This window comes from Propithecus coquereli, unplaced genomic scaffold (assembly GCF_000956105.1).
Source record: "Propithecus coquereli isolate 6110/MARCELLA unplaced genomic scaffold, Pcoq_1.0 Scaffold57, whole genome shotgun sequence".
NCBI classification, from domain to species: Eukaryota; Metazoa; Chordata; class Mammalia; order Primates; family Indriidae; genus Propithecus; species Propithecus coquereli.
In genome coordinates, this window is record NW_012151618.1 from 5562301 (window position 1) to 5577456 (window position 15156).

The 15156-nt window shown below is 39.1% G+C and overlaps 2 protein-coding genes across 4 annotated transcripts in view; one reads left to right on the forward strand and one right to left on the reverse strand.

Moving 5' to 3' along the window:
• The window catches only part of ZNF280D (zinc finger protein 280D), a 107118-nt gene extending 100062 nt beyond the window's left edge, over positions 1-7056 (reverse strand). Inside the window, exon 1 of one of the 3 annotated variants that reach the window (XM_012658089.1) lies at positions 6448-7056. The gene's annotated coding sequence lies outside the window, so the exon portion shown is untranslated. The remainder of the gene's footprint in view (positions 1-6447) is intronic. The other 2 variants (XM_012658086.1, XM_012658088.1) reach the window with 2 other exon arrangements.
• Positions 7057-13958: 6902 nt separating this feature from the next.
• LOC105821360 (protein slowmo homolog 2-like) lies at positions 13959-14543 on the forward strand. Its single transcript, XM_012658052.1, has 2 exons — positions 13959-14158; positions 14249-14543. Exons 1-2 carry the CDS (start codon positions 13959-13961, stop codon positions 14541-14543), a joined length of 495 nt encoding a protein of 164 aa, XP_012513506.1.
• The last annotated feature ends 613 nt before the right edge of the window (positions 14544-15156 follow it).

A 15156-nucleotide genomic window follows, 5' to 3' on the forward strand; every position in this document is an offset into this window, starting at 1 on the left:
AAATCAAGGATATATTATAGGATCTTATGATTTTATTTTTCCTACATCTTAAAATATTTTGTTAATTCCATCATCCTAGGTATTATTTTTCACCACTGCTCATCAATTAATCCCAACCTTGTTAGAAAATAAGAAGAAAATGGAAGAAGAATTTCGTTACCTACAAGAATGATGCATAGTGAAATAAATCTAGACTAATGCATTATCTTTCACTTCTCTTATTTTTTTTTCAGTTTTCTTGTTTTATATAAAATGTTGTACTAACTTTTTAAAAGGTACAGAAGACTGAAAACAACTTTGTAGTCTGTGTTAAGAAGGAAAAACTATTCCTCTACCCTCTTAGGTTCAGTACCTAGGGGCCTGCGAATTAAACTAAGAAAAGACAGATTAGCAGGAGAAAATACATATAATTTTTAGTGACTAGGAAATATATGGTGGAACTAATGGAAAATAAGGGTTATTTCAGTAAAATATGTTTATGCAAAATCATCTCTGTGCTAACTCTCCATCTCAGGGAAATAGAGTTGCTCTTCTTTCCCAGTTACATAGTGGAAACACCTCACAAAAGGAAATTTATGCCCTGCTCTCGGGCAGATAAGGGGAGGACAGAGAACTCTTCTGCATCTATTTATTTTCAATTGCCTTCAGCTCAAAATAATCCTTATGCTAAAGAGGCATATTTTGGGGTAGCACACCCTGGTTCCCTTCATCTGCTTTTAGTTTTCACTGAATACAGTTAAGAACTCAGAATTTTTTTATTTTTTTGCCCATAATGGAAAAGAATAAAATTAACAGAAGAAGACACTTCACAATTATTAGATGAACCAGAAGATGAATGCAAAGATAGAAGCACTTTAGATTCTAATGACAACAGTGAAATTGACTATACAAGAGAAACCTGAGTTATCCTAGGTAAGTTTTCTCAAACTCAACAATCAATGAGGGAATAATATAGTTCTAAAAACAAAAAGAAAATATGGTATTCTCATTCAGCAGGAAGGAATTCATCATGCAGTGTTTTTGCAGTAAGAATACAGACCATGCTGTTTTGGATAAAAAGAGTATCTGACAGTATTCTTTCATCTCTTACATTTGTGTGCTAAAATTTTACTTGATAAAATTCATAAGTGCACAAGTGTTGAAGGCAGGTATATTCAAAGGTAACCAGAAGGAAATAGAAGATATAGAAATTTTTAGAATTCATTGGATTATTCTAATTGGTTTATAAATCTGAAGTTGAAAATATCTTGCAATTGTGGAGAAAAGAAGATGGCCATCCTTTGTGCAACAAACTATGAGCCATCAAAGGTTTCAAAAAATGCTTCCAGTATTACATTTTGATTATGCACATAAAAAAAGACCCAGAAGAAATGACAAACTAGAACCTATTAAGGAAGCATTTGAAATCTCAAATCAACATTTACAAGACAAATAGTTCCAGGGTCATGTATGACAGTTGGTAAGTACAGACAGTCCCTGACTTATGATGGTTCAAATTAGGATTTTTTGACCCATACAACCATTCCGGTTTTTCACTTTCAGTACAATATTCCAAAAATTACATGAGATATTCAACACTTTCCTATTATAAATAAGCTCTGTATTAGATGATTTTGCCCACCTGTAAGCTAATATAAGTGTTCTGAGCACGTTTGAGGTAAGCTAGGCCAAGCTATGATGTTCAGTAGGTTAAGTGTATTAAATGCATTTTTTACTTATGATTGACTTTGCAATGGGTTTATCGAATGTGTTAGATGCATTTTTAACTTATGATATTTTCAACTTATGATGGGATGTAACCCTATCGTAATTCAAGGAGCATCTGTAGTTAATTGCATTCAGATTACATTACCCACTTCAGGTATAAAGACCTTCAAAATCTGGAAAATATGGAATAAAAATCTGGGTAGCATGTGACAGTGAAACATCATAGGCGTGGAATTTGCAGATCTACACAGAGATTCAAAAAAGGGGTGAGAGCAGAACCAAGAGTAACAAGCATTACAAGAATTGACAAATTTAAAAATTCTGTCAGAAATATAACTTGTGATAATTTTTTACAAATTTAGTCTTGGCTGAGTATTATCCAGCAAGAAACTTTCCTTAGTTGGCTCTCTTTGGAAGAATAGGGTTGAACTGTGAAATTTCACAAATGGAAAAGCAAAAGAAGTCAACAGCACAAAATCCGGATTTTAAATATACTCCTTGGTTATTATTGTCCCAAGAAACTAATTACTCTTCTCAACTCAATGCATTCTCAACCACCAATGAATTCAAAAACCCCTGCATAAATTAACCTGAAGTGATCTGCATTATAAAAAGAATACAGGAAAGATAGATACATTCAATAAGAATATCAGAAACTATACTTGCATGAGTTGAAGATGGTTTATGACTGATATTAGTGTGGAGAATGTTTTCATTGTATGGGAAAAGCTTCAGTTACAAAACTGTAACTTATCAAGAAGAAATTCCTCATGCAACTAGGAAAAGAACTTGCAATACCTAGGAAGAAAATTTGTCTTACCCTCTAACCACAATGTTCTTTTGCACAAATCTCAAAGTAGGAAGATGAGAGGAAGATACTCTTTGTATAGATAAAAAACTCAAAACAAAAAAAAAAAGCGTGCTACAATTATAATCAGAATATTTTCCAAAAGCATTCAAATTTGACTTACATTCATTGTACAGGTGTTATGTAATAAAATGCATGAAATAGAGTTTCTGTTTTTCATTTTTCTAAGTATATACAAAAGGGTTTGCTATGGTTAAATTCTTATTAAAAGCTCCAATAATTTGTTTTACATTATGCCTTTATTCTTACCTCTATAAATTATATAAAGTAACTTAAAATGTAAAAAAATAAAATAAAAACAGTCCCTTTCGATCTAGATGGTAAACAGTAATAACTATTTTTTTCTGGCACACTGAGGGTTAAAAGAATCCTTAAAAGAGAAGGGCTTTGTGGAAATGAACCAAAATTCTAAACATACAGTTTTTGATACCAGTTACTGAGTAAATCAAGTCATTATTTAAATCATTTAAAACAATTCAACTGAAAAACCAAATATTTTTGAGTCCCTCTCTGAATCAGGAAGAGGAAAAAAAACTATTCAGGCTTACATGTTTAGTTAGTGACTATGTTGTAAGTATTTATCTTTCAAAAGTTGTTTTGTTTTTTTTTTTTTTTTGAGACAGAGTCTCACTCTTTTGCCCGGGCTAGAGTGAGTGCCGTGGCGTCAGCCTAGCTCACAGCAACCTCAAACTCCTGGGCTCAAGCGATCCTTCTGCCTCAGCCTCCTGAGTAGCTGGGACTACAGGCATGCGCCACCATGCCCGGCTAATTTTTTCTATATATTTTTAGTTGTCCGATTAATTTCTTTCTATTTTTAGTAGAGACGGGGTCTCGCTCTTGCTCAGGCTGGTTTCGAACTCCTAAGCTCAAACAATTCGCCTGCCTCGGCCTCCCAGAGTGCTAGGATTACAGGCGTCAGCCACCGCGCCCGGCCCAAAAGTTGCTTTTGAAATAACAAAATAGGTCTTCAATATAAATTTCCAATTTCCTATCACCTAAGACTATAGTTTACTTTTCATTTACAAATATTGCTATTCCTATTAGGTACATCCCATGCCCAATCTGTATAGAAAAAAAATTCTTGGTATGACTCTAAATTGTCTCTTGAATAAAGAAAACAAGCATGAGAGAGGAGGTACAAAATTATTTATTCTTTCCTTCTGCCCTTCTCTCTCCTACTAAAAAAGCCAATCCTGAGTAGCAAAAACACTAGACTGAAAAAGGACAGGACTAGTAGCCTAACTGGAAAGATGCTCCAGTTGAAGTGGGGGGACACTGAGATTTGCAATCCTCCAACATCAAACTACCTCAGAACTTTTCTACTTACCACAGCTCACTACTGCTACAACAGTACTAAGCAAACTTTGAAAGAAGGCAGTCTTTCTGATGTCTACTTTGTGCCTCCTCTTCCCTAGCTTCCCTAGGCTCTGATGCCTTCAGGTGGCAACAATTCCAACTTCCTTAAACTAGACAGTTTAGTCTTATCCTCCAAAATTGCCCCCCCCCCGCCCGCTTCTTCCTAACTCCCAAACACCCATTCCTAGAGCACTGCTCCCAACTATCTGTTTATCAGATTACTTGCAGCTAAATTCATACCAAGTACTAATGCCAAAATATCACCCCACAAATTACTTGCTAATTGCAAAAGGAAACACTTAAAATGTAAAGATAGATCAGATTTTGGATTACTAACAGGACAACCCTACTTTACGTGTCTTCTGATGCTGAATGAAATGAAGCACACAGCACGTTTATGAAGTATTCTTGTCAAAAATATTAAACCTGAATCTACTCAAGCTTTTAGACCTAACTTCAAGTTTACAGAAAATACAGGGACTAGAGGGAACCATTTAAACACCATGAGGACGAGCTATCAGTAAAATACAGAATATGAGTTATTCTACAAGACTACTAACCTGGTCTCTTCAAACAGTCAATGTCATTAGGAAAAAAAAAATGAGGGAACTACTGTAATTTAAAAGAGACTAAGACAAATAAATGTAATAAATGATTGGATCCTGGTTCCCCCCAAAAAAATTAAAAAGGATATTTTGGGGATAATGGGGGAAATCTGAATATATACTACATCATACATTAGATTTTAGGAAATATTCTTAACTTTATTAAGCATGATTATGGTATTGTATTATCAATATAAAGAAAAATGCCTTAATCTTATGAGATACACACTAACACACACACAGCATTTAGGGGTGAATTGTTATATCTGCAAGGGACTTAGAAATGTACAGCAAATAGTGTGTGACAAAGCAAATGTGGCAAAATGGTAATGACAACTGTTAGAACTAGGTGGTAGGTATGAGTGCTTAAATGGGCTATTCTTCAAATTTTCAATGTTTGAAAAAAAAACATGATTACTTGAATAAAAAGTTGCAACGTTAAGAAATTAACTCAAAAATAAAAATGTAAAAGAAAAGGCAACTGATTAGTATTTCTTAAATTTTTTAGGTGAGCCTCTTTGCCTATTCTCACCCACCTCATTGCCACAAAAATGGGACATACTGGAGTGAGCTGAGTACTGGATGAGGAGTCAGAAGACCTAAGGTTCTATAAATGGCCCCGGCTTTTCCTAGCCAGGTGACCTCATTAAAGTCCTCTTCCTGAGGCGTCTCCTCACCTTCAAAACAGTTCCATCAATAGAGACCACTACAAAGGGGACTAAGAAGAAACAATCAGGTGTATCTGACATCAAAGACAGATACAAATACCAGAGACAAGTACAATGGTACTTGCAGTGATATTAAAACACAGCCCTAACTGAATTTTATAATCTAACCAATGCCTTCACAGGCACGGTTTCTGCGTCTAGACAGCTTGGGTTGGCACAGTGATTCCCCAAAGCAGGACACCGTGCAAATGCTAACTGGAGGCTTCTGTATTTTAAAACTCTCCTTCTAGCTTTCAATTTTATGTTTAATGGCACTAAAAAACGTCAAATTCTGTTCAACCCTCAAACCAATAAATCCAATTTTTTAAGCTGACAGAATTTTTATTTAAACAAATCTTCGCAAACAAAGAGAATCCCTTGGCCAAAGATCTCCCGTGCTCGCAGAAGCGGGTTCGCTTTGACGTTTTTCCTCTCCAGCACATTTCTCCTTAAAAGCGTTAAAACTTCAGATAAGTTGGGTGGAACTCCTTCCATCTCTAGAGCAGGCTAAAACCTCAGAGTGAGATCATTCTTTCCGTCTCATTAAGTGAAAGCTGCAAAGCTCAATTAGAAAATTGTGTATCCAACTCCACGCTTCTCGGGCCCTTCACCTTCTCCAGACAATAACAGGACTTCTATGACAGAGCGGGCAAGTCCCTTTGACAAAAATGAGGGTGCAATCGTGGAATGACGGGTCACCTGAGCAAACTGGGGGCCCTGTGTCTCAAAGTTCCGAACCGCCTTATGGTCTCTTTTCCTACGACTGAAGACACTTGGGGGTGGGCTGTGGTGTGAGGAGTAGGGGTCTCGGCCAAACATCGGCACAAAATGTATTGAAAGACCAAAGGGAGCAGCCTCCACAGAGAAAAGCGAAAACCAGGCTGAGGACAAACAGGCCCACAGGCCTGGGAGGCGAGGTGGCGGAGGAGCAGGAGGCGGCGGCGGCCTGCGCGGCCCTGGCCTGCAGCAGCCCAGCCGGGTGCCGTGTCGCGTCGGGATCCCTCCCCCGCCAGGGGCCGACGCAAGATGGCGGTCTGGCCGCCGCCGCGCAGCCGGTCTCCTCCCCCGCGCCCTGGGCGCTCCTGACGACCCGCGCCGGCCTCGAGACCCCGAGCCCAGCGCCCCCGGAGTGAGGCGGCGCAGGCCGCGCGGGAGGGCCTCTGCCTGCTGCAGCTCGGGGCGGGCGGGGGCGGGGGGCGCTTACCGTGAGCGGAGCGGATCGGCCTGACTGGAGCTCTGAGGAGGAGGAGAAAGAGGAGGAGGAAAAGGAGGAGCACGAAAAACTACACTGCGGCGACAGTGGCGGCTCCCATTGCGGAGCCAGCAGCTGAGCCGTGGAAAGGGGGGGCTCTCATGCAGCCAGCGCGCTGCCTCATGGGTAGGCTCCGGGTCAGCCTCCCCGCGTCCGGGTTCCCTGTCTTCTCGCGGGCGCGGGGGCGGCCGCCGGCATGTGCGCAGCGTCTCTGGCTCTCGAAGCCCGCCGCGCCCAGCCACGCGCCGGGTCCGGGCGAGGGCCCGGGTCAGGCCCTGACGTGGGTGCAGGCCGGCGGCAGTCCCGGAACCCGGCCAGCACCGAATCTGCAGGCGCAGAGCCGTGAGTTCTGGGCCCTTCCTGTGTGTAACGGCCACCTCTCTCCGTTGGCTTGGAAAGTAAAAAGGTCACAGAAGACGGCCACCATTAAAAAGAAATACTGTGCCTGTTGGGCGAAGACAGCGGATGAGAAAAAGGAATAAAGTCAGGTTCTTCTACTAATTGGCTAATTTGACCAAATTTGTTTTAAACGTGGTTTCGCTTGCAATCTCATGTCGAAGTTAAATAAAATACGTAGAGACGAATTTCTAAATTTAACATATTATTTGGGATATAAGAATTGCAATTCGTAGCATACATGCAGACCTGGTGGTCTTGTAGAGACGAATTTCTAAATTTAACATATTATTTGGGATATAAGAATTGCAGTTCGTAGCATACATGCAGACCTGGTGGTCTTCCCTATGTCCAAAGAACAAAGAGAAGGTTGGAGGTTTTATAAGAAGGAGAAATGTTACCTGTTTTTCCAGACAGTTCTTTGGCACTAGAAAAGTTTTGGGGAGCTGGCAAGCTATGGAGGAAGGTAAAACTATCTTAGAGTTGCAGTTGGTTGTTTCAGAAGCCATCAGATGAAACTGGCTTCAGGTTACAGCAGGGAGCTTCAGCTAGACTTACCGAGAATTACATTCTTGGAGCAATGTTATGTACCCTGAGTGCTCCCTCCCCTGGCTTCTCTACTCTGTTTTAGTTGGGTATGACAAGAATTACCCAATTTGTATGATCACCTTTCACATTCCTAACTCTGCTGTATGAATATAAAAAAAAGTTCCGACCAATATACTTAGAAGAAAAACACTTGCTGTCTTCAAAACAGTGTTGGAAAAAAAGAAAAAAACGCTTGCTAGGATACTGACTGCTTGCATGAACTTGTTGAACATTGTAATCCGATCTGTAAGGAAAGTTTCCTCAAGCAATTGTCCTCACAAGATCAATGGGCAGTAGACCTGAAATCTTGTCTAGCCAAGTCCTTCTCTCTCTCTCTCTCTCTCTCTCTCTCTCTCTCTCACCCCGTGTTCAATCACTTAATTTCACTAATTCGTCTTTTCACTTGTATTAAATTTCTTCTTATCCAGACTGCTCCCAGCTTTCTCCAGGTGTTTAGCATTACTGTAGCACATTGGTTACCACTCCCAAATTAATCTTCCCTAAGGCAATTTGGATCACCGCTATGAAACTACAGGTAACCATGACCTCTTCTCCTTTGGCCCTGAAAATAGGCTTTATAGTAAAAGTCAGAATAATCAAAATAACAAAAGTTTTACAATTACAAAATCTTGGAGCATTCTTAAGACATTGGTTTTCAAATACATTTCCTAAAGGTTAGCAAAGCTTGTGTCAATGGAAGAGAACCCAAACTCTGAAAAATAATTAAAAGAGGTTTATTCTCAGCCAAGTATGAGTGACCATGGCCCAGAGCCACACTCCAGAAGCCCTTGAGCAAGTGGTCTCACTGTGGTTGGGTTACAGTTTGTTTTTATATGTTTCAGGGAGACAGTAACTACACATAAATTCATAAGTCAGCACATGAAAGGTGTACCTTGGTTTGGCTGGACAAGATATCTCAAAGAGGGGGATTACAGGTTATAGGTGGGCTTGAAGATTATTTGATTTATAATTGGTTAAAGAACTGAAGCTTTGTCTAAAGGCTTGGAATGTTTTTAGTTAAGGAAGTCTGTTAATCAGAGACAAGTCACCAGACATAGACTCATGAGAAGGGTTGAGTAAATTGAAGACCTACTGGTGTGGTTTCAGCTTTGTCTTGCGTAGCCTTAGGCCTGTTAATGAGTACAAAGGATATCTCCAAGAAGAGCAAGGGACATGATAAGGCATGTCTGACCTCCCTTTTCTTGGCCAGCAACTCAGCTTTAGGGTATTTCTGGGGTCCCTTTGGCCAAGCGGGGGTCCATTCAGACAGCTGGGGGGCTTAAGATTATATTTTAGTTCATTTTTATTATAGTGTCAAAAGACAAAATTACAAAAAATTTAAAGATTTCAGTTGGCTTTATTGCAATTTTAGAATTGGGGCAACACTTCATTCCGTAAAATAGAGTAAGTGTTCCAAAGAGTTAAGCAGAGGAGTTTGGCTTTATAGACAGAAAAAGGGCTGAGGAAAGCAGAAACAAAGGAAAAAAAAGCAGTTTGGTCATTTCACAGTTACTTTCCTTATAAATTGGGGACGGTGAGACAGAACAATAGAAAGATAACTGGTTAACTTCAGATTACTCTTTGTTGTATGAATTAAAACAGAGAACTTCATTATCATGTCGATTGAACATTGAAACTACCTGGTTTCATAAATTAGGCTGTTATCTCCTGATATTTTTGAAGGCCACTTAACAACTCAGTTTTAGTTTGGTAAGCATGGATGACTCCATCTTGATTATTAGTCTGGTCTGTTGGGGCCTAGTGTTAGCGTGGAAAGGTTAGTAGGTGCTCACAGCACAGGTGGAGAAAGATTTCTCGTGCAGAGATTAATATATAAAGGAAAAAAAGTTTATTTTATCCTTCTCAGAGGAGAAAGAGAAAGAGAGAGATGGCGCGGCATCCCAAAGAAAGAGAAGGGGATGCCAGCAGTGAGGCCAAGTGGCTTGCTGATTTTAAGGGGGATGAAGAGAGGAAAAAAAAAAAGCAATGGCTATCAGTTGATAATGAAATCAGCATCAGGTAGCTAACAGAAACTGCAAGGTCAAAGTCCAAGAGTTGGTTTCCTGCCTTTCCTTGGAGAAGGGATTATTTGCAGGAGATGTGACTCTGTTCTTGGGATTTATATGGTTGAGGCTGTAGCTCATTCTGCTGTTTACTTAGGAACTCTGTAGAAGCAGATTCTCAAAAAACAATTTTGAAAGAGAGAGATTTATATCTCTTTTCCATTCATTCAGCTCTTTCCAGAGATTGTGCAAAACAAAACTCCTGCAGGGCGCCTGTTAGTGAGAGAGCTCATAGGGTTGATCTTTAACTGTTACTGGGGAAATTGTGGGATTAGATATATTCCTGTTATTTTTGCAAGGCCACCCCTTTCGCTAGTACAGGAGTTTAGTCCAAAACAGTGGTGTCCTATAACTTTTGATTAATAATAGTATGAAATTCAAGATTTCATCCTATATTCTAGAGTCTGAGCCTCACTTTGCAGAGACAAAAACTTAATGTTGCCAGCCTCAAGAGCTAATTTAAATCGAGGGGGATGATTCATGCCAACCAAACTTACTAGAGACTGATGTATAAATCAATTCCAGGTTTTTTTTTCATGAAAAACATAACTGCCATGAAGACCAGAAAACTGGTCAACATATTTTCCTTCAAAAGGAACATTTACATGAGAAGCCAAATTACAAAAGATGCCTGGTAAGAGTGGAATCAGCAGACAAGAAGTTATTTAGATGATTTTGATAAAGCCATTCTTAAAACTCCTACCTTGGCTTCTAGAACACCATTCTCTTGGTTGTCTTGACTTGCTATCCACACACTTTCCCATCATTTTTAAGAACTTCTTTTCCTCTGACTTATATTTTCAGCTCATTTTACATGCTATACACTTGCTCTAGGTATCCTCACAGTACTTATTCTCTTCAAGTGAGATCTTGCTACATTCTCTTTCCTGACTTATTGTAATGGATGTGTGTGATTTCCCTGCTTCCGTTCCATAACTCCCTTGTGTTCATCCATGTAATTTTGGCAGAATTAATCCCCCCCAACAGGTCCAAGAATGGTCTCACTGACCCAAAATTATCAGAATTACCTTCACCCTTGTTTTTGTTTCAGAGGCCAATCAGAGTAAAGCCCAGGATTTTTGTTTTATTGCAGGAAATAGAGAAGTTCTTTCCCCACCCCTCATGGTATAGTATTAGTATGTACATAGTGGAAGAGCTACAATCTTTTTTTTCTTTGCTACTAAGCAGAGCTGAATGAAAATAAAGCATAGAGGAGGGAGGGCTGAGAGAATGAATCATAAGGAAAGAAAGCCTAAGAGAATCATAAACCACCAAATCAAACAGTACCCGAACCCTATGGTGCCTCTAGATTTCTCTGTTGTATAAGCCAATAAATTCCCTTTGTTTTTTAAACTGAAGGCTTCCAGAACAAGCTATTCTGGCATAAAAATTACTTTCAGCTGAATATATTTGAGTTCCTGAAATCTCTTATCTGCCTAAAAGCAGAGCTTTTCAAAAGAACCTAGTTGTCATAAATCCCCTCCAGAGAGTAACAAGGAAGATTGACTGTTATCATAGGAGACTATGAGAATTGTCACCACACCTAAACAGACATTGTCACAAAACTATTATATCTTCCATCTGTTCTCCAAAGGGCCCATTCGTTTTTCCTAAAAGTTATTTGTTTTCACATAAGTGCTCTTCTGCCCTTCACCTTCAGGGAAGTATATCAGTATATAAGCCCCAAATTCTAGCCACCCCTTGTGTCACATTTCTTTGTATACTCCCTTATGTACATATGTGATTAAAATCTGTCTTTTCTCTTGCTAATCTGTCCTTTGTCCATTTAATTGACAGGCCAAAGATTATTGAACCTAAAAAGGGTAGAGGAAAAGTTTTTTCTCCCCTAAAAAGCCAAATTGAGCTGAGTTTTCTGCTACCTGCAACTGAAAGTGTCCTAACTGTGACAGAGACAATAATACACATTCACCATCTTATTTTCCTCTTTGCACCCAGAAAACCCACGTTTCCTAGCTTCCTTACCTCTATATTGGGCTGTGTGATTGTTTTTGGCCAATGGAATCTAGACAGAAGCAGTGATCATCCAATGTAAGCCTGACCTTTAAAACTTCCAGCAATTTATAGTTTCTATTTGTTTTTCACATGTTGGTCAGCCAGATACAGAGAACTCGGAGAAGCTAGGGGATAGCAGCAACATTAGGTGGCAGGACTCTAGGTCTCTTAATAATTGCATGGAGCACATCACTATACTGATCCTCATTGGACTTATTGGAGTAAAAAAAATAAATTTTTTATTGGATTATGACACCGAGATTTGAGCATTGTTTGTTACAATAACTACACTTGATAACCCTGGTTAATAATAAAAGTGGTAGCCATGACCAAAAAAACCCTAAAACGTGTCATTAACTTACCACAGCAGTTGGGTAGGAATTTAGAAAACAGATGTAGCCAAGTGGACAATTGAAGATTCATATTAGGCAGTGGCTAAACTGTTGCTTACAAAACCTCAGAAGGCATATTAGTAGCTATATAACTTGTAGCTCTGAGGGAAGAGCTCAGAAAGCAACATTAATAGTGGATGTTGGTGATCATTTTATATGTTTAGCAAGGTATTACCAGAACGAGATTAGTGTAGAACAGAATTAACCAGGTTATGTTAAGAAGACCACAGGGCTGGGAAAAAAAAAAGGATTTCAAAGACCTCCATCTACCCTCAGTAAAGAAAGAGAATCTTCCCACTTATATAGCTCACCACTGCTACATCCTGCAAACAGCTAGCAACTGAGAAAACCATCACACTAACGATATCTATAACCAAGGCATCCATCCAGAACCTAGATCACCATCAAAGTACCCACAAGCAAAGCCAAAAGTTCTTACCCAACATATGCCACAGACACTGCTTTTTAAGGGGTGGGGGGAAAGCCCCATCTAAACAAAATAAAATCCAAAAATAAGAAGTGACAGCTGTCCCAGATGAGAAGGAATCAACAAAAGAACTCCAGAAGTAGGAAAAATCACAGTAAAAGGACACCCCCAAAAGGGAACACCAGTTCTCTAGCAATGAATACCAACCAAAATGAAAATATTGAAATGACAGGTAAAGAATTCCAAATATGGATTGTAGGAAAGCTCAATGAAATCCAAGGGAAAATGGAAAACCAACTCAAAGAAACCAGAAAAACAATTCAGGAAATAAATGAAAAATTCACTAAAGAGATTGACATATTAAAAAAAACAAATAGAACTTCTGAAAATGAAAAATTCATTTAAGGAAAGACAAGACACAGTAGAAAGTTTTAAGAAGAGACTAGACCAGGCCAAAGAAAACATCTCAGAGCTTGAAGACAACTCTTTTGAATTAAATCAGTCAGTCAAAAATGAAGAACAGAGAATTAAGAGGAATGAACAAAGCCTACAAGAAATATGGGATTATGTAAAGTATGGCCAAATGTAAGAATCATAAGCATCCCTGATAGGGGAGAAGAAAATGCACAAGGGCTAGAAAACCTATTTGAGGGAATAATTGAGGAAAACTTCCCTGGTCTTACTAAAGATTTAGACATCCAGGTACAAGAAGCTCAATGAACACCTGGGAGATTCATTACAAAAAGGCAATCACCAAGACACATAGTCATCAGAGTGGCCGAAGTCAACATGAAGGAGGAACTCCTGCAAGCTGTGAGGTGAAAACATCAAATAACTTACAAAGGAAAACTCATCAAGCAAACTGCAGAATTCTCAACTGAGACCTTACAAGCCAGAAGGAACTGGGGCCCCATCTTCAGTCTTCTTAAACAGAACAACTGCCAGCCTAGAATTTTATGTCTTGTAAAACTAAGTTTCATATACGAAGGAGAAATATTGATAAATACTTTTACAGACAAGCAAGCACTGAGGGAATTTGTCAACACCAGACCTGCCTGCAGGAAATACTCAAAACTGCATTGTACATGGATCAGCACAGTAGACACCCACGAGAGTAAAACCTCCCAAAAGCTAAAGCTTGGAGGGCTCATATAGAACAACAGCACAAGAAGTAAAACAAAGCAATAAGGTACTGCCCAACAAGATAAATGGAACAGCATCCCACATATCAATTCTATCAATCAATATGAACGGGTTGAATACCCCACTCAAGAGACATAGGCTGGCTGAATGGATGAAAAAATACAACACAGCTATCTGCTGTCTCCATCACATTACCAGACTTCAATCCACAAGGACCCATACAGACTCAAGGTGAAGGGTTGGAAAAAATATTCCATGTAAATGGAAACCAAAAGTAAGCAGATGTAGCCATACTCCTATCACATAAAATTGACTTTAAACCAACAATAATAAAGAAAGACAGGGGACGCCGGGGTGCTGGGAGTGGGGTGGGGGCAAGTGTAGCCTCTTTGCCTCATTGTCCCTTAGCGCCGCCTGGATATCGCGTGGGCCGCTCGCACCATGAAGATCTGGACTTCGAAGCATGTCTTTGACCACCCTTGGGAAACTGTTACCACAGCTGCAATGCAGAAATACCCAAACCCTATGAACCCGAGTGTGGTTGGAGTTGATGTGTTGGACAGACATATAGATCCCTCCAGAAAGTTGTACAGCCATAGACTTCTCAGCACAGAGTGCGGACTGCCTTCCATTGTGAAGTCTCTTATTGATGCAGCAAGAACCAAAACATATGTGTGAGAACATTCTGTAGTTGATCCTGTAGAGAAAATAATGGAACTTAAATCTACTAATATTTCTTTTACAAATATGATTTCAGTAGATGAGAGACTTATCTACAAACCACATCCTCAGGACCCAGAAAAAACTATTTTGACTCAAGAAGCCATTGTCACTGTGAAAGGAGTCAGCCTTAGCAGTTACCTTGAAGGACTGATGGCAAGTACCATATCTTCAAATGCTAATAAAGGCCGAGAAGCGATGGAATGGGTAATACATAAATTAAATGCCAAGATTGAAGAACTGACAGCTTCAGCAAGAGGAAGCATAAGGACTCCAATGGCAGCAGCAGCATTTGTAGAAAAATGATAATACAAGTTGGTAGACAACGTTTGGTCCCCCAGGTCTCTCCAAGCTGGCAATATATTTATTTGTTATTTAAAAAATACAACTATATTTTAGGTAGAACTTTTTTCTTAATAAGCTGATTTAAGGCTATGTGACTTTTGATCAAAACAGAGATACAGAACTTCTAAATAAAAGGTATCATCTGAAATTAGTGTTGTTTGAAATGGCTGTCTAGTTTTAAGGTTTCCAGTATTTATATGAAAATTTAACAGTTTTCTTAAAAGTACTTGGAAATTGGTATTGACATTGAATTTCCTTAAGGTAGAATTTTAAAGCTTTTCATGCAATGGAACTCTACCTAGCTTTGGACCAACCCGAGAACAAAGCAGAGCCACCTCTTACACAAGATTGCCCTGCTGCTGTAACTTCAACAGCTTGCATGAGAGAACTCACTTTAAAAGGAGAAATTACATACTTTTAAAAGATATTAATTTGTATAAAATAACTTGCTCTGCTATAAACCACCATTAAAAACCAGTGTTTTGGTTTTGTACTTAAATATTTTTGGAGTGAAAATTACCTCTAAAGTAATATATGATTCCAACAAAAATAGAATTTGATTTTATTAAAAAAA

Coding starts and splice junctions, on each gene's coding strand:
- LOC105821360 (XM_012658052.1), top strand. CDS start 13,959: ATGAAGATCTGGACTTCGAAGCATGTCTTTGACCACCCTTGGGAAACT. Junction 14,159..14,248: donor CTGCCTTCCATTGTGAAGTC/TCTTATTGATGC, acceptor TAAATCTACTAA/TATTTCTTTTACAAATATGA.